The following is a 25,467-nucleotide window of genomic DNA, read 5'->3' as shown; positions in this document are numbered from 1 at the left end:
ACTAGAAGCCATAATCATGTAAAGATCACTTACTACTGCAAGCAAGTGACACGCGTATAAAAGAGCATGAGCATAGGGTCCCTAGTGGTCCCAGAAGGGAAGCCTGGCTGTCCACAGGGGCTTGGATTTACTCATCTTTGTCGTGCACATCGGCCACAGTTACCACCCTCATCAGTGTTTGGTGGAATAAATGATAAACTGTCACTTTCTTTCTTTGGAATGTGCGTTTCCGACAGAAAAGTTACTTCATTTGCATCCATAAATTCACTCCGAAACATTACAAGTCTCTAGATATACTTGTTGAAACAGGTTTCTTTCTTTTTTTTTTTTTTAATGTTCATTGTATTTTTGAGAGAAAGAGACAGAGTGTAAGCAGGGGAGGAGCAGAGAGAGGGGGAGACACAGAATCTGAAGCAGGCTCCAGGCTCTGAGCTGTCAGCACAGAGCCCGACGCGGGGCTCGAACTCACGAACCGTGATATCATGACCTGAGCTGAAGTCGGACACTTAACCAACTGAGCCACCCAGGAGCCCCAAGACACGTTTCTCATGTCTAGATATCTTCTTCCGCTCTCTGCTGGGAATGTAAACCCCAGGCAGATATTCACTACAGCAGGTGGGCCCGATCCAGACAAGCACTTCCAAAACGAAGGATGACTAGATCTCACTTAAAACGACTGCATTTAGATTAGCTTTAAACCTGGAAGAGAAGGACAAGTAAATATCCGAAAAGGTAAGCACTAGAGGGCAGTCTAATTTTACTCGAGGTAAGCGATTGTTCCCACGAGTTTCGAGCCTCGGCGCTTGCCGTCGCCGGTCCTGCGGCGGAAGCGGCCGCGCCTGCGCGTTGATTGCGCGAAGGTGGTACTTCAGGCTGCGGGACAGCGCGGCAGTAGCTCTTCAAAGCGGAGCCGGGAGTTTTCGCCACCGTTGCCGCCGCCATGAGTCGCAGCTATAATGATGAGCTGCAGTTCTTGGAAAAGATCAATAAAAACTGCTGGAGAATCAAGAAGGGCTTCGTGCCCAACATGCAGGTGAGGCGGAGAAGCAGGAGCCGGTGGGGTGGCGGGGCCTTCTCGCCTGGGGGCCCGCGGCGCCTCCCTGCCCACCCGGCCCGGCCTCCCCGTCGCTCTCCCTACCCCTAGCTAGCGCCCGGGCCGCCCCTGCCCCCCGGCAGTGTTCCGACCGCCCCCACCCCCACCGTCCGGCCGGCCCCACCTCCCGGCCGGAACGGTCCCTAGGCCACGAGGACCAGCAGAGCGGAGCGTGTCTGGGAAATGTACGTGAACACGAAATCGGCGCTTGCGAAGCGCTTTGACACAGAAGTCTCAAAAACGCCCCGTAAGATGTTACACTCCCGAGCTTCAGAGACGTTAGTGGGTTGTTGTTTTTTTTTTTTACCCGGTGGCACAGCCGGTCCGGGGTGGAGTTGCTGGGACACGAACTCCGTTCCTGAGTCATGCTGGTCATCTGGGTGACGTTTACAGAACGCTGAAGCAAGTTGTTAGCCTTCACTGTTCTGTGTGGGTTTTTAATGAGACGTTTTTGTGTCTCACAGCAGTTTAAGTTCACAGGTCAGGGTAGCCTGTTTTTAATAATCACCTCGCTAAGGATCGGTGGTGACACGGCTTCCTCTACCCCCCCCCCCCCCCCCCCCCCCCCAGCAAGAAGCCCAGCCAGGACTCGATACCCATTTTACTTCGCTTTCCTCTAGCGGAGTGATGTATTCCCGACGGAGACTTGGGGACCCAGTCCCAGGGAGTGTGAAAGCCCGGGCTCAACTGTATTTCTCGGGCTTCATTGCCATTTGTGTCTATTATCTTCCATTAAAGTGAAGGAAAAAAGGCATTTGTAAGCTTTTGGTGCATATGTTATTAAATAGCTTCTGAAATCCCTTAAGGTGCCTTGTAAGTGTATTGAAGGTTTGTGATTTGGTAAAAGTTCCTGATAGCCATTTCACTCTTTTACTCAACATCAAAACTTCCTGAGTGTCCTCCGTTGAGCAAAGCACCTAGCTAGACGCGGAGAGGAGAGAAAAAAAGCTCCGGTCCTAAGATTCTTTTTTGGCTGTTTTCCATTTAGCCAGTTCCTGTTGATGGAATCTGGTTCCCTGAAAGAAGGAATAGGAACTAACCATGGCATGATCATGGTAACACACTGTCCGTGTCTGGTAGTGATTCTGGCTTGACCTGTGATACAACACGCGGCTGCCGATTCTGCCCAGGAGCAAGTCTCATTTTGCTAGGCACTTGTGGTTTAACTATTTGTACAACAAACACTTCACCACCACTTCTCGCCTAAGTGAGTTGAAATCTCCATATACTGCTCCTAAGAAGATACAGACCTTTCTGCTAACCCTGAATTGTATTCCCATTCTCATTGAGATTAGTGACTTCACAGAGATTGCCCCATCCTACTTAATCTCCGTTCCTCCCTTAAGACCCCTGGGCTGCACTAAAAATCCTCTTCCCTAAAACACCCCCCTCCCACCTTTGTCATCTTTGTGCCTCCTTTGTCTCCTAAGTGTCTCCTAAGCTCAGGTCATGTCCCTGTTCTTTGAACGCTAGTTCAAACAGTGAGCACCCGTGAAACCTCCGCGGGCTCCCTAGGCTGCTGAACCACTTCTGCATCAGTTTCTCCCATGGGACGCGCCTGTCATGGCAGTTGCCTCGTGGTACTCTTAATTTTCTAGTCTGGGCTGCATCCTGGACTGGAAATTCCTCAAAAATGGGATCTTTCATATTCTTTGTTTCTCCCCTAGTGGCCCAGTACAGTGCCTGAAGCATGAGTCCTCGGTAAATGTTTGGTGAATTAATAAATGTGGCCCATATGGGGCACCTGGGTGGCTCAGTCAGTTAAGAGTCCGACTCTTAATTTCATCACAGGTCATGAGCTCACAGTTCATGAGTTCGAGCCCTACATCGGGCTCTGCGCTGACAGCAGAGGATTGGGATCTCTCTGACCTTCTCCGGCTTATGCACATGCACACACACACTCTGTCTCTCAAAAATAAATAGCCATTAAGATATATGTGTATAAAAATAAATGTGACACTTAGAAAATTGTACTGGAGACATTTTCCTTCAACTAGTAGTGTTATTCATGGAGAAATCCTCTTATAAAAGAAAGAGATTTGTCCAGATGATTAAGTGTTAAGTCTTTATCCATTATCCATTAGTGGGCAGCTCCTTCATAATATTTGATCTTTGATAAAAATGTTCTGGCCTTTGGTGTTACATAATTATGTCCCCCATTGCCTTTTTATGTTCTATTATCAAGCTTTTTTATCCTCTTAAAACTAACTATATAGATTATAGAACTAAACACACAGCTGCGTAGCTACATGTTAAATTTTTGCTGTTTACCTAAGTATAGATCTGTAGATCAGCATAGGACACAATAAAGTGTAATGTGCTATTGTCTTAAGCACGAGCAAAGTACACTAAGGTCAGATGACTGCATTTTTATGTTTAGAATCTTTTGGGTTTTTTTTTAATTCATCTATTTATCAAGACCCACTGATTCTTAGAAGCACAAGAGCAGTAGGACTTTTGACCTTAGAGCATAGTTGGAAGACTGTGCTTTATCACACATGCAAAAAATATTTTACCTGTTGAATTTTTTTTTAACATTTATTTTTGAGAGAGAGCGAGCAGGAGAGGGGCAGGATCTGAAGCGTGCTCTGTGCTGACAGCAGAGAGCCCGATGCAGGGCTCAAACTCACGTACCCTGTGCCCCTCACGAACTATGAAATCATGACCTGAGAGGAATTCAACCAACTCAGCCACCCAGGCGCTCCTACCTGTTGAATTCTAAAATATGGCTTCGAGAGCAGGAGAAAAACAAAATAATTTGTGAATGTTGCAACATTAAAATATATTTAAAGATAGGAACATCTTGTAATCTTTGGAAGTTTTCTGCTTGCTTAAGGTAATGAGAAAGTGTTTTATAAAGAATAAAGCAAAGTAAGTATTATATACAGTATTTATATTCTATCCATTGCCTAGACACTGGGCATGTGCTCAGACATAGTTTTTCCTTTTCTTTGGTACCAGGTTGAAGGAGTTTTCTATGTGAATGATGCTCTGGAAAAATTAATGTTTGAGGAATTAAGAAATGCCTGTCGAGGTGGTGGTAAGTACATTAGAGTTTTACGTGTGGCCACATAAATAGTGTCTTCTCTGTGGTCTGAAAATAGTAACTCAGTGATAATTTAAAATACAAAAGTATTGTAGCTGATGATCAAGACTTAAATGAGACCAAAACCTGTTACTTATTTGTGATCACATTGTTAGCCACCTGGCTTTCTAGAAACTATTTGGAGCTGGGTGGACCTGGTTGGTTTCTCAGCTAACCTTGGGCAATAAAAGCTATCATTTATTGTGCACTTACTGTGTGCCAGGCACTGTACATAGATGATCTCATGTAATTCTCAGAGTCACTTTAAGAGGAAGATGTTACCTCCATTTTACACATGCATAAGTCAAGGCTCAGTGACATTAAGTAGTTTCAATTTGTCCAGGATTGCAGAGCTTCTTGGTAACAGAGCCAGAACTCAAAGCCAAGAGTATCTGATTCCAAAGTCCATATTCTTAACCAGTACACTGAGTAACCTCACTGAACTTCAGCTAATCTCATCTATAAAAGAGAATTTTATTACATTTATCTTGCAGAACTGCAGTAATGTTTACAGATAAATGTATAAAGCTCTAATGTAACGCTCTAATGGTGATGATACAAAAATGGAACCTAGTTTTAACCCTTTTATTTTCAGCTCGACAAACTAAATCCCACTCCTCTCCCCACCAGGACATCCTGACTTGCCTACAGTGACACACCAACCAAGTGACAGAGCTGGGCCTAGAGCCCCCTATCCCCTGCCTCTCAATGCAGTGTTTTCCCAGCTTGTCCACATTGCCCTACTTTGTCTCTTACAGTAAATCCAGTGTTGATTTTTTTTTTTTTTTGGTAAATAATATAAACTGTTGAAAGAATACATTTTTTTTACATGGGCAACATAAAATTTAATAGTTGTTTTACATTTCCCAGTACAGCGTTTGCAAGTACCCTTCTCGTGGTATGCACAGAACACTGACGCCATTTTTCTAATCCCTGTGATTGACCTCACTACCTTCCTTCGTGTGTGCTGCCTTCCCCCTTCATCTCAAACATCCTTTCATGTTGTGTTGTTCTGGTAGTCCTAACCACTACCCTTCATTTCATGCAAGCTAGAAACATGAATATCCTGAATGCTAAAAATCAACCGTGTCTCCTTTTCTAATATTGAATTTTTGTCTTCAGGTGTTGGTGGCTTCCTGCCAGCCATGAAACAAATTGGCAATGTGGCAGCCCTGCCTGGGATTGTTCATGTGAGTCCATGTTCAGAGTTTTAATCATTTATATTTCTCTTCGTCTAAAAACTTGCTGAGTGGATGACTGGCCACATATAACTGATAGTGGTGTCATTTAGACAGTGACTTTCAAACATGTAGAAATAACCGTGGGACTTAAGTAATTGAGTCTGGATAACATCTCAGTTTCGGTTCCCTTTTGCTAGAATCTGTAAGCATTCAAAAACCTTTGAAGTAGTGTTGTTTTCTTGTTTCTTTGTCACAGTCCATCATTATTCCTGGATCAGTGTACCAACATTGAAAGTTTCACTCTGGCCCCATTCGAGAGGATGACTGGAGAAAGAATGGACGGAAGTTTAAGGGTTAGGACTGTGGAGCAGAAAAAAGGACAATGTAGCTGTTGTAGACATGACTGGAAAAGGAGGGTGGTGGCGGTAACAGGGAGGCCCGGTGGAGCTCCAAGTGGGGCCCCCTCCACAGTGTGACATTCAGGTTCTACCATCAGAAGAAGATATTAAATCCTTACAACAGACTTTTTTTGAGGTCTTTATACCATTTACTGTGCTGGCACTTGGCTTGTGCGTTTTTTAAGTGTCTAGGTGTCTCCATATGTCCTGACCATGTTTGACCTGCATTCTTCCTGGATCAGGGCCATTTCCAGGCCCCAGATATAGACAGTATACAGTATGCCTACCATCAAATGGATTATATTTTCCTGTGATTGCTTAAGCACTAAGGATCTGTATAAATCAGATTATTTCCCTTCATTTAGCCTGACATGACCACAATTTGTTCGTGTCTAAAGATTATCTTTAAAATGTAACACTACCTTAGGGGCACCCGGGTGGCTCAGTCGGTTGAGTGTCCAACTCTTGATTTCAGTTCAGGTCATGATCTCACGCTTCATGAGTTCAAGCCCTACATCAGGCTCTGTGCTGATGGTGCACAGCCTGCTTGGGATTCTCTTTCCACCCCCTACCCCTCCCCTCCTGTGCACTCTTTCAAAATAAACTTAAAAAAAAAAAAAAACGTAATACTACCTTAAAGTTAGTATGTGGCCATCCTATATCATGTTACATTGAGGCTTTTCTGCTTTCTGTTACCTCAGTTAATGGTCAGAGTTTATTAAAAAGAGTTTTTTTGCTATAGCTAGCTTTATAATTAGGAGACTTTACACTTCTTTCCACCAATAGAGAAGATTTCCTGAAAACAAAATCTTGATTTGGGAAGACTTTGGCCTATAACCTATTTGAGAATTAATATGACTTGTCAGGCAACCAGAGAGCCAGGTTGAGAAAGCTGGATTTCATTTTCTAATTCTCTTTCAGCGATCTATCGGGCTTCCTGATGTCCACTCAGGTTATGGGTTTGCTATTGGGAACATGGCAGCCTTCGATATGAATGACCCCGAAGCAGTGGTATCCCCAGGTAAGGTCACACTGTGCACGTCTGCCATCAGGTATGAAGCATAGCCCTTCTGGAACAGTATGGACATCTCTCAGTCTCATCATGTTCTATCCTTTCTTGTTTTCTCATTTACTGAGGGAATTAATTGTGAGCACTCAGAAGCTATTAAAACATCAAGTAAAGCATACATTTATTGAAAATTATTTGGGCTCCTCCTCTGTGCCAGGCACTTTTTAGACATTGGCTACAGAACGAACTGAAACACTTCACTGGCAAATTATGTGCCTTCTTTGTGTCCCAGTTAACTCTTGGGAAAATTGGAGCCAGTGTTATTTCCACGTAGCATCACCGTGAGGATTGAATGAGTTAAGCTGTGTAAGATACTTAGCACAGTACCAAGTACGTAGGAAGTGTTTGGGACGTGTTTGCCCTCATCGTCATCATTATGATTGATGTCTAGTTGTATATATCTTTTCTGGTGTGGGGTACTTTCACTGAAAATATTTCACACCAGATAATGTCTTTGCTTTCAGAGTCTGAAAAAGAAATGAAAGTTTAAGTTTTATCTGGAGAGTTCTGCCTTTTGCGATGGTGGATAAGCTTGTTTCAGAGCAATCCTCTGCCAAGAATAACAAGAAAGGCTGAATAAAAGTTTTAAAACAAAATAAGAGAGAAAAACACACCTGATTGGAAGCGTAGGAAAGCTTTGGAAACAATAAGAATTTGTGAGGCAAAGACCAGAGAAAAAGTGCAGATACGTGAGTGCTGCATTTAGCTCTCTTTTTCTCCTGAGGTAATGGCAGATTTCAGTCAGTAAAGATATAGATTTGAACAATCCAGTTAGCAAACTTGACGCCTTGACCTCTAATATGTACGTGTGGTGTGTGTGCACACATGTCACAGTACATCCTAGAACTGTGGAATACACATTTTTCCAAGTGCACACAGAATGTTCACAAAATTGGCCACACTGCTGAGCCGTAAATCGGGTCTCAAATTTTAAAGCATTGAAATTAACAACAAACAGTTCTCAAACTTTTTGGACTCGACCCCTTTATCCTCTGAAAAATGATTGAGGGCTGTTCTCAAAGGCTTTTATCAGTATTTACCTTACCAGAAATTAAAACTGAGAAATGTTTAAAACAGTAACACACAAGTATGTGTTTCATTATCCATCATCTGTCACGTAGCCTTTGGAAAACTGCACAGAAGAGAAAAGTTTAAAATGTAAATAATATGTTAGCATTATTTTTAAGTTTATTTTGACAGAGACAGAGTGAGTGGGGGAGGGGCAGAGAGAGAGGGAGAGAGGATCCCAAGCAGGCTCCGCACTGTCAGCGTGGAGCCTGATGAGAGGCTCAAACTCACGAACCATGAGATGATGACCTGAGCCTAAATCATGAGTTGGACGCTTAACTGACCAAGCCACCCAGGGGCCCCATAGCATTAATTTTTTTTAAGTAGGTAGGCTTTATGCCCGGCATGGAGCCCAGTATGGGGCTTGAACTCATGAACGCGAGATCAAGACCTGAGCTGAGATCATGAGTTGGATGCTTAACCAACTGAGCTGCCTAGATGCCCCAGCATTATTATAGTTACTCTTACAGACCTTAAAGCTTTCCTGGACCACGCTTAAGTACTCCTGGTACCGAAGGTATTACCTATTATAGTGGAATTAAGTTAGAAGTCATTAACAACAACAAAAACTAGGGGGAAATCTCATATATTTACGAAGTAAGCATGTGTGTTTAAATAACCCACAGGTCAGGGGCGCCTGGCTGGCTCAGTTGGTTGAGTGTCTGACTCTTGATTTTGACTCAGGTCGTGATCCCAGAGTTGTGGGATCAAGCCCGGTGTCAGGCTCTGAGCTGAGTGTGGAACCTATTTAAGATTCTCTCCTTTGCCCACCCCTCATGGGCACGCATTATCTGTCTGTCTGTCTGTCTGTCTCTCTCTCTCTCTCTAAAATATAAATAAATAGGGGACCTTGGGCGGCTCAGTCAGTTAAGCGCCCAACTCTTGGTATTGGCTCAGGTCATGATCTCACAGTTCGTGAGTTCGAGCCCTACGTAGGGCTCCGTGCTGACAGCACAGAGCCTGCCTGGGGTTCTCTCCCTTTCTCTCTGCTCCTCCTCCACTCTCTCTCAAAATAAATAAACTTCTAAAAATAAATAATAAAATATAAATAAATAACCCATGTGGTCCAAAAAAGATCGTAATGGGAACTATAAAATAATTGTAACTGATGTTAATAAAAAATACTGTCCAAAAACTGGGTTATTATTAATACCAAATGTAGATAGAAACACATGGTCCTAAATGTACAAATTAGAAAAGAAGAAAGGCTGAAATATCAGTAATCTAAGCATCCATCTCAAAAAGCTAAAGAACAACAAACCCAGAAAAGATAGAAAGATGGCAATAATTAACAAAATTAATGAAATGATATATAGTAGAAAGGATGAACAAGGCCAAATACTGGCCCTTTGAAAAAGCTAATAGAATTCATAAACCCCCAATAAGAATGATACACAGAAAAAGAGAAGCATATAATTCCCATTTTAATCTCTAGCCTAGATGACACTCATTGTTCATTACCACTTTCCTGGCCCACCAAGTACCTGTAGTATGTACATCATTTTAAACATCTTGATGCCATCAGACTTTACCTACTTTGTGGGTTCCTTAAAAAAATAGTTAACCTTGGGGCGCCTGGGTGACTCAGTGAGTTAAGTGTCTGACTTCAGCTCAGGTCATGATCTCGCGTTTGTGAGTGTGAGCCCCGCGTCGGGCTCTGTGCTGACCGCTCAGAGCCTGGATCCTGCTTTGGATTCTGTGTCTCCCTCTCTCTCCGGTCCTCCTCTGTTCGCACTCTGTCTCTTTCAAAAGTAAAGACTAAAAAAAAAAATGTTTTAAGTTAACCTTTGAAAGAATAGCTGTCTTTCACACCCTGTATTATTGGTGAGAAACCACAGATAACATTGTTCAACTACCTGGTTTTGCTGATCTTTGACTAACCTTTCTCTGTTTTATAGGTGGTGTCGGATTTGACATCAACTGCGGTGTCCGCTTGCTCAGAACCAATTTAGATGAAAGCGATGTCCAGCCAGTGAAGGAGCAGCTTGCCCAGGCTATGTTTGACCACATTCCTGTTGGGGTGGGATCAAAAGGTGTCATCCCCATGAATGCCAAGTAAGAAGACAACTTTCCAATAAATAGAGTGAGAAAGAAAATAACCACAATGACCCTCGAATTCATATCTAATGTAGGACGCTGAGGAGATGGGGATTATTCAGTCACTTTTTAGGAAGTGGTAATGCATTGTTCTTTTAAGCATGAGGTCCTGCCCATATATTAGAGACATTAGTCAACAGATGTTCATTAGAACAGCTTTTGATGTAAAGAATTTATAATAGAATAATACCAACTGACAGTTATTGAGCACTTCCCACATGGAAGGCGCTGTGCTATAGTGTATGTATATCCTGTCATTTCATCTAGATAGCAAACCTGGTATTATTCCCAATTTACACAAAAGGAAACTGAGGTTTAAAGAGATCATAGTGCCTGGCTGGCTTAGTCAGGGTCATGAGTTTGAGCCCCATGTTGGGTGAGCGTTCTTAAATAAATAATTTTTTTTAGAGTGTATTTATCTTGAGAGAGAAAGGGAGAGAGAGAATCCCAAGCTCTCTCTACTGCTGGCACACTCACTCTCTAAACAAAAAACAAAACAAGCAAACAAGAAACAACTTAAAAATTTTTTAAAATAATAAAACTATAATATCTCTTGTATGGCACTTACTATTTTTTTTTTTTAATGTTTATTTATTTTTGAGAGAGAGACAGAATGCAGGTGGGTTAGGGGCAGAGAGAGAGGGAGACACAGAAGTAGAAGCAGGCCCCAGGCTCTGAGCTGTCAGCACAGAGCCCGACGCGGGGCTCGAACTCGCAAACCGTGAGATCATGACCTGAGCCAAAGTGGGATGCTCAACCAACTGAGCCACCCAGACGCCCCGACACTTACCATTTTATGTTGCAATTATTCACGTAAGTGCTTTCCTCAAAATACTGGAATTGCTGAGAGCATAAACTTTGCATCCAGCACAGTGTCTGGTACGCAGGTGACAGATAGTGAATGGGACTGCTTTCCTCTACCCTGTTGAGATGTGGTCATCGTAGCTTTTGCTCTGCCTTGGCTGTGAAATGACCAGACCTTATTACTCGCTCAGAGACTTGGAGGAGGCCTTGGAGATGGGTGTGGACTGGTCCCTGAGGGAAGGCTACGCCTGGGCTGAAGACAAGGAGCACTGTGAGGAGTACGGAAGGATGTTGCAGGCCGATCCCAATAAGGTCTCCGCAAGGGCTAAGAAAAGAGGCCTTCCTCAGGTAACACTTTGGAAGAACAACATGCTCATTTTTACCATATATTTTTGTTGAGGGCAAAAGTTGTCTTCTATGTGGCAAATATAATCCCCAGGGTTTTTTTTTTTACAGTATATCAAAAAGAACACAAACTTGTTTATGTTTTGTTGTTACTCTTTTGGAAAGGTATCAGGATCTCGCAGATGTTCATAAAATAAAACAAAGTGTGCTGAATTAGAAATGAATGTGAGAAAAGTGGGATATGATTATAAGGCTTAAAATGTATGCCCAAATTGCGTATGAACATACTTTGACAATCTGCAGATTTGGCTGAATTTTCTGGAGCCTAAAGTGAGAAGACATACGTTGTCAATTTATGGTGTTCATGTGATCAGAATATACCACATGTTTGAAATCTACAGCTAATTGGGATGGCTTGCCACTAATTCGCTGTGACTGTGGGCAAGTCTCTTTTGCTTCTCTGGGTCGGTTTTCTTACCTGAAAATTGGAATAGTTAAAACTAGACACCCTCTAAAGACTCTTCCAGCACTTCTATTCCATGGTCCCTACATCTGTTAATTCCAGTTATGGAACATGTTCTTTCAGTGGTGGATAGTGGTAGGTGTCAGTGAACTCATTGATGTTTCAAAAAAACATTTGAATTTGGACCTTGTGTAGGAGTCCACATTCACCAGAGTTCATCCCAAAATTTGACCTTTCTCTCCACGATGTTTAAAGTGTCCTATGAACCCTTTAATGGTCTGAGTTTTGGTTTATGAAGCTTTTTATATGTGCATACTTCAAGCAGATAATGATACAGTAAACTTCCAAGAACTACTGTACCATATTTTTTACTGTGTATTGCTTTAAATGCATGAAGCATTTCTAAGGCTCAAATGTCTTTGTTATATAAAACATTGTGATTATTTTTTGTTACTGGTTGTTTTTACCTATTTGCTTTTTAAATGGATTTTTTTTTTTTAAAGCAGAATTGAAGCTGTTTTTATCATTCTTACTTTTGCAGTTGGGGACCCTGGGAGCAGGAAACCACTATGCAGAAATCCAGGTTGTGGATGAGATTTTCAATGAGTACGCTGCTAAGAAAATGGGCATTGACCATAAGGGACAGGTGTGTGTGATGATCCACAGCGGAAGCAGAGGCTTGGGCCACCAAGTAGCCACAGGTATATTCTGGACCTGAGTTTTGACTTAGTGCTCAAACATGCGTTTATGGAAATAGAGATTTAAGAGAGAAAGCTCTCAAACCATACTGTGTAGGTTTTACTATTTCACGTCATGTTGAAGATTAAATGAAATAGTATATGTAAAGTGTTTATACATTTATGACATATACAAACATGTCTTAACGTACCTATAGTGCAAGATTAAGTATCACGGTGGATTCACTGAGGAAATGGGCAAGGACCTGCCCTCAAATTATCTCAAGAAAGAGATGTCACGTTGATTAAAATGAAAAGATAGTAGTTGATAAAATGCTATAGAAGAGTCGATCTAGAGTCTGTAGGAAAAAGATTTTGGGAGTGGCGTGAACACATACTATTGCAGTTTGGACAATCACGCACAAAGGACATTCATGGCCAAAAGACAACACGGACAAAAGAGGAGGCAGGGGAATAGCAGCAAAGTCTCTGATGATTGTGTGAAAGGATTTATGAATATGTGGAAAGGTATGTAGACACATGGAAATTATAACTAACCTTAAGTTGCATGTTATATAGTTCATCCTTCTATGCACGTTTCATCCTATGGGAATTTAATAATTTGGGCCAGACTGACCCATTAGAATCTTTAATCTAGCAAATATATGGAGCATTGACTAGTAATACTGAACTTTCTACTGAGTATTCTGAGCACTTCGTCATGAATTTGGTTTTTCTGCAGTTCTAGCAACCTGTCTCCAACTCTTTTCTGTTAAGTCATTGAAAGATTATTTTTAAAAACCATGATGGTAATAAAGTGTACTTTACTGCTTCTATTCATACATTCTCATGCCAAGAAAGGAATAACTAAGATCATATTGTTGCTGTTTGAGTGCACATCTCATTCCTCTTAAAAAGTTCCTGGAGGGAAGGTGGTGTCTTTGCAGCCCACGTAGCTTCGGTCACACAGCTCTGACAGAAGATGCCTAATAAGTATGTCTTGACCAAGATGAACTTAGAAACACTTCAAAGGGAAAGTTGCATTTTGCTTTTCAAAGAATGGGCTTGAGTATAGCCTGCTTTTCTGCAATCTGAATTACAAAGGGAAAACTGGCTGGTTCAGACTTGCTTCTCTCTTGTCCAGATGCACTGGTTGCTATGGAAAAAGCCATGAAGAGAGACAAGATCATAGTCAACGACCGGCAATTGGCTTGTGCTCGGATCGCTTCCCCAGAGGGTCAGGACTACCTGAAGGGAATGGCAGCTGCTGGGAACTATGCCTGGGTCAACCGCTCTTCCATGACCTTCTTAACCCGTCAGGTACAGTTGAAGTGCTCTTCTGTTACTCACGGTGAAGTTTAAAACAGAGCTTATAGAATTTGGTTTTCAAAATGTAACAAATATTGGAAATATTGGGAATGTCCAGGCTCTTGGTGTCTCCTGAAACCAAATCAGCAGGGAATCAGGCACGGGGAATGAGGGAAGAGAGCCAGAATTGTTCCTAGAGTTTGCCTTGAGCAGCAGAGAGGATAGAAGTGCCATCCACGAAGACTAGAAGGCTGAGGAAGAAGTTCTGAGGGTGGGATCAAGAGTAGCCCAGCAGCTTTTCAACCAGCATTGGAATTTACAGAGTGGAATTTGCGATGTGGTGTAAAACATGGTTTTTGTCTTTTATGTGAAGATTAATAATACTGCTGTATTTGAGCTCTTAAACCCCTCACTCCCTTCAGAAACAGATGAGCTGAAATCAGTTAGGTGAGTTCTAAAAAGCTGGTTCTGGCTGCTTTTAACTCAAGCTTTTGCCCTTAGGCTTTTGCCAAGGTCTTCAACACAACTCCTGATGACTTGGACCTACACGTGATCTATGATGTTTCTCACAATATTGCCAAAGTCGAACAGCACGTGGTGGATGGAAAGGAACGGACACTGTTGGTGCACAGGAAGGGATCCACCCGAGCTTTTCCTCCTCACCATCCCCTTATTGCTGTTGATTACCAAGTATGTACTAAGCCATTTGTGGTTTCAAGCCATGGGGGCATGATTTAGGTGGCTCTAAACATGGGTGAATTTAAACAGAAAGGCTGGGGTGCCTGGGTGCTCAGTCAGTTGGGCATCCAACTTCGGCTCAGGTCATAATCTCACAGTTTGTGAGATGGAGTCCCGCATCAGGCTCTGCGCTGACAGTGTGGAGCCTGCTTGGGATTCTCTCTCTCTCTCTCTCTCTCTCTCTCTCTCTCTCTCTCTCTCTCCCCCCTCCCTCCCCTCTCTCTCTCTAAATAAATAAATAAACTTAAAAAAATAATAAGGAGAAAGGCAGCAGTTGTGAAAAGAAAATCTGTCATCCATGAGAACAGTGATTTCCAGTCTTCTCTGAAGCAGTGACTCCCCCTATCATCTGCTTGCAGTGGACTGTCTAAAACGTCCTGCATGGACATTATTTTACTCCATAAAGGTGATCTTTTCAAGGCCTTTGAATGATTGGAAAGCAAGATTAAAATTAAAAGAAAAAAATTTTTTTTTCTTCTTCTCTTGCTGTCTGGCTGTGATAGAGGTAGAAGGGCCCTTAGTCTGCTCCCATTGTACAGATGAGAAAACCAGAGCTTGAAAAGGGCGAGTGCATTCCCTGGGATGGTTCTTCCTAATGACACTTCCCCAAATGTTTGGATTTGGCTTTGCTCTTACATTGTGTGTCTTCTGCTGCCTTCCTGGCCCTCACATTTTCACTCCCTTCCACTTCTCTCTTGATTATCAAAGAATTAAAATAATTTCATAATACAGTTGTGAAAACAATATATTTAGAGGCCCAGGTTTTTCCCACAGTCCTACAATGTGAGAGGAAGTGTAAATCTCAGGCATAAAAAGCTCATGCTTTTCTAAATTATATTTGATTTGTGTATCCTCAGCTCACTGGACAACCAGTGCTCATTGGTGGCACCATGGGCACCTGTAGTTACGTTCTTACTGGCACTGAACAGGGCATGACTGAGACCTTCGGAACAACTTGTCACGGAGCGGTAAGGAAAACAGAAACTTAGGTAGAAATGCTCTCTTCCATTTAATCATCTTTTTGCATTTCGATAGGTAAATGTATTTGAGCATTAACAAAGTTGAAGTTTGGGTCTGTCTTGTTTTCTACCTGAATTTATTCCCATAGTATACACTGTCTAATGAACTGACTAAAGTCACCTAGTGTCTCTACTTTAGTGAAGTCATTGTAGCGCCAGGGACTGTTCCTCATCTCTGCAGGTCTGTAAAATCCAGACTGAGAAATTGTCAGACCAGCACAACGGATATAACTTTAACTGATGCAAGTTTACATCAAAGCTTATCTCAGTGATTCACTGGACCTAGTCATTTGCATAATTTGCTCCTTACTAGGTAGGTCCACTCAAGATTTGGGGGATTTGTTGGGGCGCCTGGGTGGCGCAGTCGGTTAAGCGTCCGACTTCAGCCAGGTCACGATCTCGCGGTCCGTGAGTTTGAGCCCCGCGTCGGGCTCTGGGCTGATGTCTCGGAGCCTGGAGCCTGCTTCCGATTCTGTGTCTCCCTCTCTCTCTGCCCCTCCCCCGTTCATGCTCTCTCTCTCTCTCTCTGTCCCAAAAATAAATAAAAAGTTGAAAAAAAAATTAAAAAAAAAAAAAAAAGATTTGGGGGATTTGCAAATCACAGCCCAGGCATAGACTGCATACACACCTATTTACCATATCACCTCTTTCATTCTAAGTCAGGTGTCGGTAAACTTTGTAAAGCATCAGGTGGTAAGTATTTTAGACTTTTGGGCCATGGGGTCTCTGTAGTAACTATTCCCTTGTGCCATTGTAATGAAAAAGTAGCTGTAGACAATACATAAACAAATGGGAATTGCTGTGTTCCAATAAAACTTGATTTACAAAAACGGGTGGTAGACCAGATTTGGCCCACAAACCAGTTTGCCAGCCCCTGTTCTAAGCCATGAGAATGCTTAGCTCGTGATGGAGTAGAAAATGGAAACTAAAGTATCTTTTATAGGACAGACCTTCACAAATAATATTTAAATCCTCCTTTTTCTCTGATCCTTTCTCATGTCCAGCTGCCTCCCAATTCCTAATTTTAACCCAGTGATCAAAACCAGCACATCTCACACCATACATTAGCAACACCTGGAAGCACTTTCTTAATTGTCACAGTGAGGGAGAGTAGCTTTGCTGCTGGCATCTAGTACAGGCCAAGGATGCTGCTGAACATTCTACACAAAGAAGTATCTGGTCCAAAATGTCAGTAGTGTTGGGGCGCCTCGGTGGCTCCGTCGGTTAACCATTCACCTTCAGCTCAGGTCATGATCTCACGGTTTGAGCCCTGCTTTGGGCTCTGTGCTGACAACTTAGAGCCTAGATGGAGCCTGCTTCGGATTCTGTGCCTCCCTCTCTCTCTGCCCCTCCCCCTGCTCATGTTCAGTCTCTCTCAAAAATAAATAAACATTTAATAAAATGTCAGTAGTGCTGATGTTGAGAAACTGTTTTAAATCACAAAGCATAGGAGTCACGTTGATGGCGGCCACCAGCTTGTGGTGAGCTAGCGGATTCTCTGCTTGTCTCGCAGACCCCTCGTGCCTCTTGGACTCAGTGGCTGGCGCCGGGCGCGTGAGGAAGCACGGCGGCCCAAACTCTCGGGGAAGGCCGCAGTCGCGGAGGCAGCGGCGCGGCCCGGGCCCAGGGCTGGGGGAGAGGCCGCTCCGCAGGGCGAATGTGACAAGCCCCCACCCCCACCGCCTTCCTCCCGAGTGCGCTAGGAGCGCGGGCGACCCCGGGGCCCCGCCAGGCCACAGACCCCGCCCAGCGGCCAGCACCCGGAGCAGGCCCGGCAGCGGAGCTGCGCGGCGGCACCATGCTGGTCACCCTGAAGACCCTCCAGCAGCAGACCTTCAAGATCGACATAGACCCCGACGAGACGGTGAAGGCACTGAAAGAGAAGATTGAATCTGAAAAAGGGAAAGATGCCTTTCCTGTAGCAGGTCAAAAATTAATTTATGCAGGCAAAATCCTCAATGATGATACTGCTCTAAAAGAATATAAAATTGATGAAAAAAACTTTGTGGTGGTTATGGTGACAAAACCCAAAGCAGTGACTACACCAGCACCAGCTACAACCCAGCAGTCAAATCCTGCCACCACCACCACAGTTAGCTCCACCACAGCTCCAGCTGTGGTCCAGGTCCCAACCTCTCCTCCCGCTTTGGCTCCCACTCCTACCCCCGCATCCATCACTCCAGCATCAACAACAGCATCTTCTGAACCTGCGCCTGCTAGTGCAACGAAACAAGAGAAACCTGCAGAAAAGCCAGCAGAAACACCAGTGGCTACTAGTCCAACATCAACTGACAGTACATCAGGAGATTCTTCTCGGTCAAACCTTTTTGAAGATGCAACAAGTGCACTTGTGACAGGTCAGTCTTATGAGAATATGGTAACCGAGATCATGTCAATGGGATATGAGCGAGAGCAAGTAATTGCAGCCCTGAGAGCCAGTTTCAACAACCCTGACAGAGCAGTGGAGTATCTTTTAATGGGGATCCCGGGAGATAGAGAAAGTCAGGCTGTGGTCGACACCCCTCCAGCGGTTAGTACCGGGGCTCCTCAGTCTTCAGTGGCTGCCGCTGCAGCAACTACAACAGCATCGACCACAACAGCAAGTCCTGGAGGACATCCTCTTGAATTTTTACGGAATCAGCCTCAGTTTCAACAGATGAGACAAATTATTCAACAGAATCCTTCCCTGCTTCCAGCATTGCTACAACAGATAGGTCGAGAAAACCCTCAATTACTGCAGCAAATTAGCCAACACCAGGAGCATTTTATTCAGATGTTAAATGAACCAGTCCAGGAAGCCGGCGGGCAAGGAGGAGGGGGCGGAGGTGGCAGTGGAGGGATTGCCGAAGCTGGAAGTGGTCACATGAACTACATTCAAGTGACGCCTCAGGAAAAAGAAGCTATAGAAAGGTTAAAGGCACTAGGATTTCCTGAAGGACTTGTCATACAAGCATATTTTGCTTGTGAGAAGAATGAGAACTTGGCTGCCAATTTTCTTCTACAGCAAAACTTTGATGAAGATTGAAAGGGACTTTTTTTTATCTCACACTTCACACCAGTGCATTACACTAACTTTGTTCACTGGATTGTCTGGGATGACTTGGGCTCATATCCACAATACTTGGTATAAGGTAGTAGATTGTTGGGGGTGGGGAGGGAGGGATCTAGGATACAGGGCAGGGATACATACAGTGCATGTCTGCTTCAAATAGCAGGTGCCGCAAATCCACACAGTGTGTAAAATATTATACAACCAAAAATCAGCTTTTGCAGGTCTTTATTTCTTCTATAAAACAGTAGGTAACTTTTCCTAGGTTTCACTCTTTTTAGTGTACTAGATCCAGAAATTTAGTGTAATGCCCTGCTTTATATTTCTTTGACTTAACATTGGTTTCAGAAAGAATCTTTGCTACCTAGAATTTACAGTCTCTATTTCATGGCAACACTGGATAATGGCTTTGTGAAACTGAAAAAATTTTGGAGCAATTGTAAACAGAAATGCCAAATTATTGATGGTTTTTGTTGCTGCTTCAAATACGTATTGAATTAATGTGTAAGAAAGCCCATTCTTTCATGTTAAATACTTGGGGTTGGGGAGGGGAGAAGGGGAACCTTTTCTTAAAATGAAAATAATTACTGCTATTTTAAAATTTCTTGATCATCAAATGTGAGACCCTTCTAACATGATTTGAGAAGCTGTACAAGTATAGGCAGAGTTATTTTCCTGTTTACATTTTTTTTTTTTTTTGGTTTGTTTTGGGAAAAAATTGGTAGGTGTCTAATTACTGTTTACTTCATTGTTATATTGCAGTAAAAGTTTTAAAACCAAAAAAAAAAAAAAAAAAAAAAAAAAAATCACAAAGCATAAAGTTTTTGTGATAACAGACATACTGTTTATATTAAAATCAATGTATTTATATTGAATTGATAATTAATAGTAGTTAGAAACACAAAACTGAATCTTTAAATACTGAATGTTTTGTATAGGTGGAAATTTGTTTTCCAGAAGGACACGATGAGACTCGTAACAAAAGATACCTAATAAGGTTGAGAATACAGAAAAAGATTGTTTTTTTACTCTTTTTTTTTTTTTTCTTTTAAAAGAAGTCAAGGAAAAGGCATATAATCCCAAGGGCTTAAATAATTGCTGGAATTGAACATAAATTGTAGCTCAGAATTTATAAAGTGAAGTTCATTCTGTCCCCAATCCAGGGCCGTGCGTTATCCCGAGCAAAATCTCGACGTAATTTAGATTTCCAGGATGTCTTGGACAAACTGGCAGATATGGGAATTGCAATCCGCGTTGCCTCGCCCAAACTGGTTATGGAAGAGGTAAGTGAATTTTGATAAATATTCAGCATAAAACTGTCTCTGATTTATGCCACTACACAGAACAATTTTTAGTATTGCTGTATTACATTTGTTTGTTTTTAAATAACCTCAGTTATAGTGTGTCTTTGTCTTTTGTGTGGAGATTAATTATAAGCCAAATACATAAGAATGATTCTTACCTTTCTACATATTAAACTTCAAAAATTGTTGAGCTGACTCATTTTAACTTTTCTTTTGCACAGCTGTATACTTAAATTTGAAAGCTGGGCACCTGTGTGGCTCAGTCGGTTAAGCATCCAACTCTTGACTTTGACTCAGGTCATGATCTCACAGTCATGAGATCAAGCCCCACATTGGGCTCCGTGCTGGGCGTGGCGCCTGTTTAAAATGTTCTCTCTCTCTCTCTCTCTCTCTCCCCCCCTCTTCCTCTCCCTCTCTCTCTCCACCCCCCATCTCTCTCCCTCCCTTCCTCCCCCCTTCCCATGTTTGTGTACACTCTCTAAATACATACAATACATAAATAAAATAAATTTGAAAGCACATTTGAAAAGGGAAGGGTAAGATGTTTAGGGAAATAGTTTTGATTCAAAAGGGAGCCAAGATTTTGTTTAAATTATATGTATGTTATGTACAGATATGTACATATTGGAAATAGAAACAACATAACTTTTTTTTAAACATTTACATTTTTTAACTTTATTTATTTTTTATTTTTTTAATGTTCTTATTTATTTTTGAGACAGAGAGAGACAAAGCATGAGCAGGGGAGGGGCAGAGAGAGAGGGAGACACAGAATCCGAAGCAGGCTCCAGGCCCTGAGCTGTCAGCACAGAGCCCGATGCAGGGCTTGAACTCACAGACTGTGAGATCATGATCTGAGCCAAGGCTGGACACTCAACCAACTGAGCCACCCAGGCGCCCCAACTTTTTTTATTTATTATTGAGAGACAGAGCGTGAACATGGGAGGGGCAGAGAAAGGGGGAGACACAGAATCTGAAGCAGGCTCCAGGCTCTGAGCTGTCAGTACAGAGCCCAACAAGGGGCTCGAACTCACAAACTGCGAGATCATGACCTGAGCTGAAGTCAGACGCTCAGCTGACTGAGCCACCCAGGCGCCCCATAACTTTTTTTTTTTTAAGTTTAAAAGAAAGGTAGTCATCCAGAAACTCAGTGCCCTAACACAACTGTTACCTCCTTTTTTAGGATGCTGACTGCCATTTTTTTTCCCTAAATGCTTTTTTTAAAACTAATTACAATCATAGTTTACAAACATTTTGTAGTCCTTTTTTAAATTTAGCACATTACTGTAGTATTGCTTGTAAAGATAAAACAATTATTAATGATTGCCAAATCATTAAATTATTTTAATGATCAAATTAATAATTTGATCATTAAAATAATTTAATTAATGGTTGCCAAATAGTCTCCCAGTTAAGTATCATGAGTTTCTGCCCATATTTGACATTTAACTGACTTCCAGATTTTGCTATTATAAATTAAGTTGTAATGTGTGTTTTCATGCATGAAGCTTTTTTCCAGCTGTTTTAATAATTAGAATGAAGTCCTAAAAGTAGGCTGAGTCACAGAGTATTACAAAGCCTTATTTTTTAACAACTATTAATTTTTTCTGATTTTAAGAATAACACCTGTTTAATTAAGAGATTTTGGAAAATGCAAAGAAGAAAACAAGCCATGTAAAATTCCACCAGCCAGAGATAACCTCTATTAACAGTTGGTATTTTCCTTAGTTGCATGTTTTGCATATGATTTTTTCATTGACTCGGGAAACAATTAAACATCTGCTATAGTTAGGTGCTGCTCTAGGTGCTGCAGAGAACAAAACCAACAAATCCCTTTCTTGTGAAAGCACACAGTAAAAGATGTAGTGTGTTGGATGACAGTAAGTGCTATAAAGTACAAATGGGATGGGGACAGGGAAAAATCAGAAGTGGGTGCAGTTTTAAGTAGGGTGTAGAGGGTGATACTTGAGTGAAGACCTGAAGGCAATGAGGGGGTGGGCCGTGTGGGTATATGTGGGGATCTAGGGGCAAGCTTTCCAGGCACAGAGAACAGCCATGTGCAGAAACCCTAAGGCGAGGTCATGCTTGGGTGTTCGAGACATAGAAAGGAGGCCACCGCGAGGGAGATGAGGTCAGAGAGGCAGGGGCACCAGATCATGTGGGTCCTTGCCTTTTCCTCTACAGAAGGACTTTTGCTCTTCTTACTCTGAGTGAGATGATGGGAAGACATTGGAGAATTTTGAGCAGAAGAGTAACAGGGTCTGGCACCCTGATGAGAATATTCTAGAAGAGAAATTGATAATGCAGGAAAGCAGGGGGAATTACTGGAGCAGTGTCCTTGGGTAGAGGAGAGGAGATGGAATCGGATGTGCAGGTGGTTGGGCTTGGTTTGGCTAAGAGCTCCGATAATGAATTATTAATGAAAGGACAGAAGGTAGGATGCAGGTAGGGAAGATTTGGTGAGAGTTTGTGGAGATTCTTTTCTGGCTGTTTCTCTTGTTTTCAGTGTATAGAAAGTAGTACCAGCAACTAGGAGTAAGGCTACAGGAGAAGGTAGGAGATGACCATTTAAGAGAAATAGTAATCAGCCTGGGGAAGTTTTGGGTGGTTGCCAGGACAGCAGCAGGTGCCTACTTGAGCTAAATTCAGTGATGGGGCGTTTTTCAACTACATTCAGCCATGCAGGTGCAGGCATGAAATAGATGTTGAACTAACTTTAACCAGGTTTGCAAGTACGGTGCAGTGAGAGAGAAGCAAGGTTGTTACGGGTGTTGTAAAAGGATTACAGGTCTTGTTGGAGATAAAGCACAGGAGGGGAGTGAGCTGGAAACCTAGCTGTCGTCACCAGCATGACATGCTTGAAATTGAGATTATGGAGGAGTTGTGATCACTGGTAATGATAAGTTCTGGGGTATGGCCCTGGGTGGGAGTGAATGGCCAAGGTAAGCACTGAGGGAGCAAAACTCGGAGCGCCTGGGTTGCTCAGTTGGTTAAGCATCTGACTCTTGATTTCGGCTCAGGTCATGATCTCACGGTTCCTGAGATTGAGTCCCCACGTTGGGCTCCGTGCTAACAGTGCAGGATTGTCTCTCCCCCTCTCTGTCTGCCTCTTCCCTGCTTGTGCGTGCTCGCTCGCTCTCTCTCTCTTTCTCTCTCTAAAAATAAACTTGAAGGAGCAAAACTCAGGGAACTAAGAGGCCAAGATACTGAAAGGATCCTCTTCCTAGATACTGAAATCCTTTGGAATTATTAGCAGGAGAGAGGGACACTGAGCCAGGATCAAGAAATCTTCAGGTAATGCTAGGGAGTGATTCAGAGTCTAGCTGGGAACTACATCAAGAAAGGGTAGAAAAATGTTATGACTGTGAGACTCAAAGCTGAGAGTACTTAGGGAGGAAGGAGCACGAATGGTCTGGAAAGAATCAAGAACAACAAGTCTGAGCCTAATGATAGGACCCCATTTAGGAGGGAAAACAGCTACTACTTCAGAAAGTTGGAGGTGGAAGTAATATCCCTAGGGGAGATCTGTGTTTCAGCGAGAATGGGAAGGTAAAGGGAATGTTCAGAGAAGAGGGGAAGAGGGAAAGGATTCTGCACATGACTCCCTGGAGGGAGTTCCAGAGGCTGTGGTGGGGAAGTTAGAAGTTGGCAGGGAATGGGACATGAGCTAGAAAGGGCTATGTGCAGAGCCCTGTGGGAGTCAGCAGGAGGCCTGAGCGTCTGTGCTGACATGACCAGGAAGAAAGGGTATGTGTAAGGAAACTGGTTCTCATGGTGGCAGGACAGTGACCAGGTGGGAGGGGTGGGTGGTAGTTTTGCTGGAAAGTCAGAGATAACTGTGTGTGTGTACATGTGTACCCATGAATGTGTGCACATACACTGACAGTAATATACATGCATTGAACAGAACTTTCCCTTATTGTGAAGGTAGTATATGTGCGTTCCAGAAATTTTGACAACTGCAGAAATATATAAAGAAAGAAAATCAAAATGGCCAGTAACTACCATCCATAGATAATTACCACTAACAGGATTGTTTGGTGCGTGTCTTCTCTGTCGGGTATTGGTGTGTATGTTTTATTCAACTACTGCTTTTCCTAGTAATACAAGTAATATATGTTCTATGGGGAAATTATGAGAACTACAGAAAAAATATAAAACAGGATGGAAGTGTTTATCTTACCATCACCCTTACCAACACTGAGCTCGTTCATCATTTTAATCCTTACTTGACTGACAAAAGAATACTCAGTATTACTTTAATGTGCATTTCTTTAATCCCACATGAAGTTTAATGCTTTCAATGATTCCATTTTAATAGACTTTGATGATGTCTAACTCCTCCCTTGCAGGCTCCTGAGTCCTACAAGAATGTGACCGACGTGGTGAACACCTGCCATGATGCTGGGATCAGCAAGAAGGCCATTAAACTGAGACCAATTGCTGTGATCAAAGGATAGAGCACTGACCGAAGCTGCCGAACGCCACTGCCTCTCACGGAATGGAGGTGGACTGAAATGCTCCTCAGACGCCAGACTCGAGACCTGACGGGTTCCAAATTGTGCAGCTATAACTACCTGTTGCTAAGTAGCTGGCGGGTGGCTGCTGCTTTCAGGAGCCAGTGTTGTAACATTACCTTCTGGGAGGAGTCCCACTGCCCTCCTTTGGAAAGGGTGGATATACTTCCTCCCTGATTGTCCCCAGGTTTTAGGAAAATCTGTTGAGGGGTGCAGATAGGCCAAAATACTGTCTGACTCAGTCCTATAAGTCTTTATTCATCAGAATGAACCTGTTTACACCAAGTTCTGTTTACATTCTGAGAGGTGTTGTGAAGAGCATCCTATTAACTAAGAGTTTTGAAATGTTCTCCTTGCCCTCCTCCTGTTGTCAGTTTGTCCATTTATCCACACATCTGCCCCCTTCCCCTGAACCCAGCAAAACCCTGAACACCGCTGTCACTTGGAAAGTACCCATGGAGTCCTATCTGGATATTAGATGAATGGATAATGGGACACATTGAGCAGGGAGTGTGTATGGAGGTGTAGGAATAGGAGCCCAAAAGAGGACATAGTTTTTCATAGACTTGCGACTTCTCTCATTCTAAATATGAGGCAGAGTTTTGACTTCCCTGCACAGTGCCACCTGCTGGTATCTGTCATTAATTAGGCCTGGTCTAGTAAACTGTTGTTGGGTGATGCCTTGCACAGCAGCAGCAAAGAACCCTCACATAATACCGAATGTCTTATGTTTGTGATTGAATTATTATAAAAACATGACATGACCACAGCTGCGATGTCAGTGGGTGCCGTGTGACAGGTTGACTGGTCTTGTGCCACCCAATCAGGTTTTGTGTTCTGTACTGTGACACCTGAGGTGTTAAAGTTACAGGTTACTAAGGCCTTTCTTTGTTGAGTCCAAACAGCCAGTAAAATAGAAAAATCTAATAAAGTTACAATATGTTGTTTATATTTTGTGCTTAGTAGTTTATAGCCTAGGACAAGTAGTATTTTTGCTTGATTCACTTGGGTTAGCGTTGCTGTTCCCTCATTTTTCTCACAGGTTACTTTCAGCAACTCACTCCAAAATATCGTATCCTAAAACTTATCCTTCAACTTGTAATAAAAACCCTCACTAGAGTATCTTGTACATGCTGCCGTTTGGAAGGCTGGAGAAGGTAGACATCCTCTGAAAAATGGATGTTCTGAAATAGCACGGCATGTCTTTACTCTGAGCACTCAGTAATCTAAATATTTTGATGGTAGAGTTTGA

The 25,467-nt window shown here is 42.7% G+C and overlaps 2 protein-coding genes across 2 annotated transcripts; both read left to right on the top strand.

Annotated features, from left to right (window-relative positions):
* Positions 1-827: 827 nt before the first annotated feature.
* Positions 828-25,164, top strand: RTCB (RNA 2',3'-cyclic phosphate and 5'-OH ligase). The gene is made up of 12 exons (XM_043562442.1): positions 828-1,033; positions 4,055-4,133; positions 5,301-5,368; positions 6,679-6,778; positions 9,793-9,949; positions 10,987-11,143; positions 12,145-12,304; positions 13,425-13,600; positions 14,090-14,278; positions 15,184-15,294; positions 19,558-19,677; positions 24,051-25,164. The coding sequence occupies exons 1-12, from the start codon at positions 941-943 to the stop codon at positions 24,156-24,158; spliced, it is 1,518 nt and encodes a 505-aa protein (XP_043418377.1). The 5' UTR covers positions 828-940; the 3' UTR covers positions 24,159-25,164.
* On the top strand, positions 16,802-19,104 carry LOC122472672 (UV excision repair protein RAD23 homolog B). Its single transcript, XM_043562445.1, has one exon. It carries the CDS (start codon positions 17,144-17,146, stop codon positions 18,368-18,370), a length of 1,227 nt encoding a protein of 408 aa, XP_043418380.1. The 5' UTR covers positions 16,802-17,143; the 3' UTR covers positions 18,371-19,104.
* Positions 25,165-25,467: the final 303 nt, after the last annotated feature.

The sequence above is a fragment of the Prionailurus bengalensis genome, chromosome B4, assembly GCF_016509475.1.
Source record: "Prionailurus bengalensis isolate Pbe53 chromosome B4, Fcat_Pben_1.1_paternal_pri, whole genome shotgun sequence".
Lineage (NCBI taxonomy): Eukaryota > Metazoa > Chordata > Mammalia > Carnivora > Felidae > Prionailurus > Prionailurus bengalensis.
This window is presented reverse-complemented; position numbering and strand designations above follow the sequence as displayed.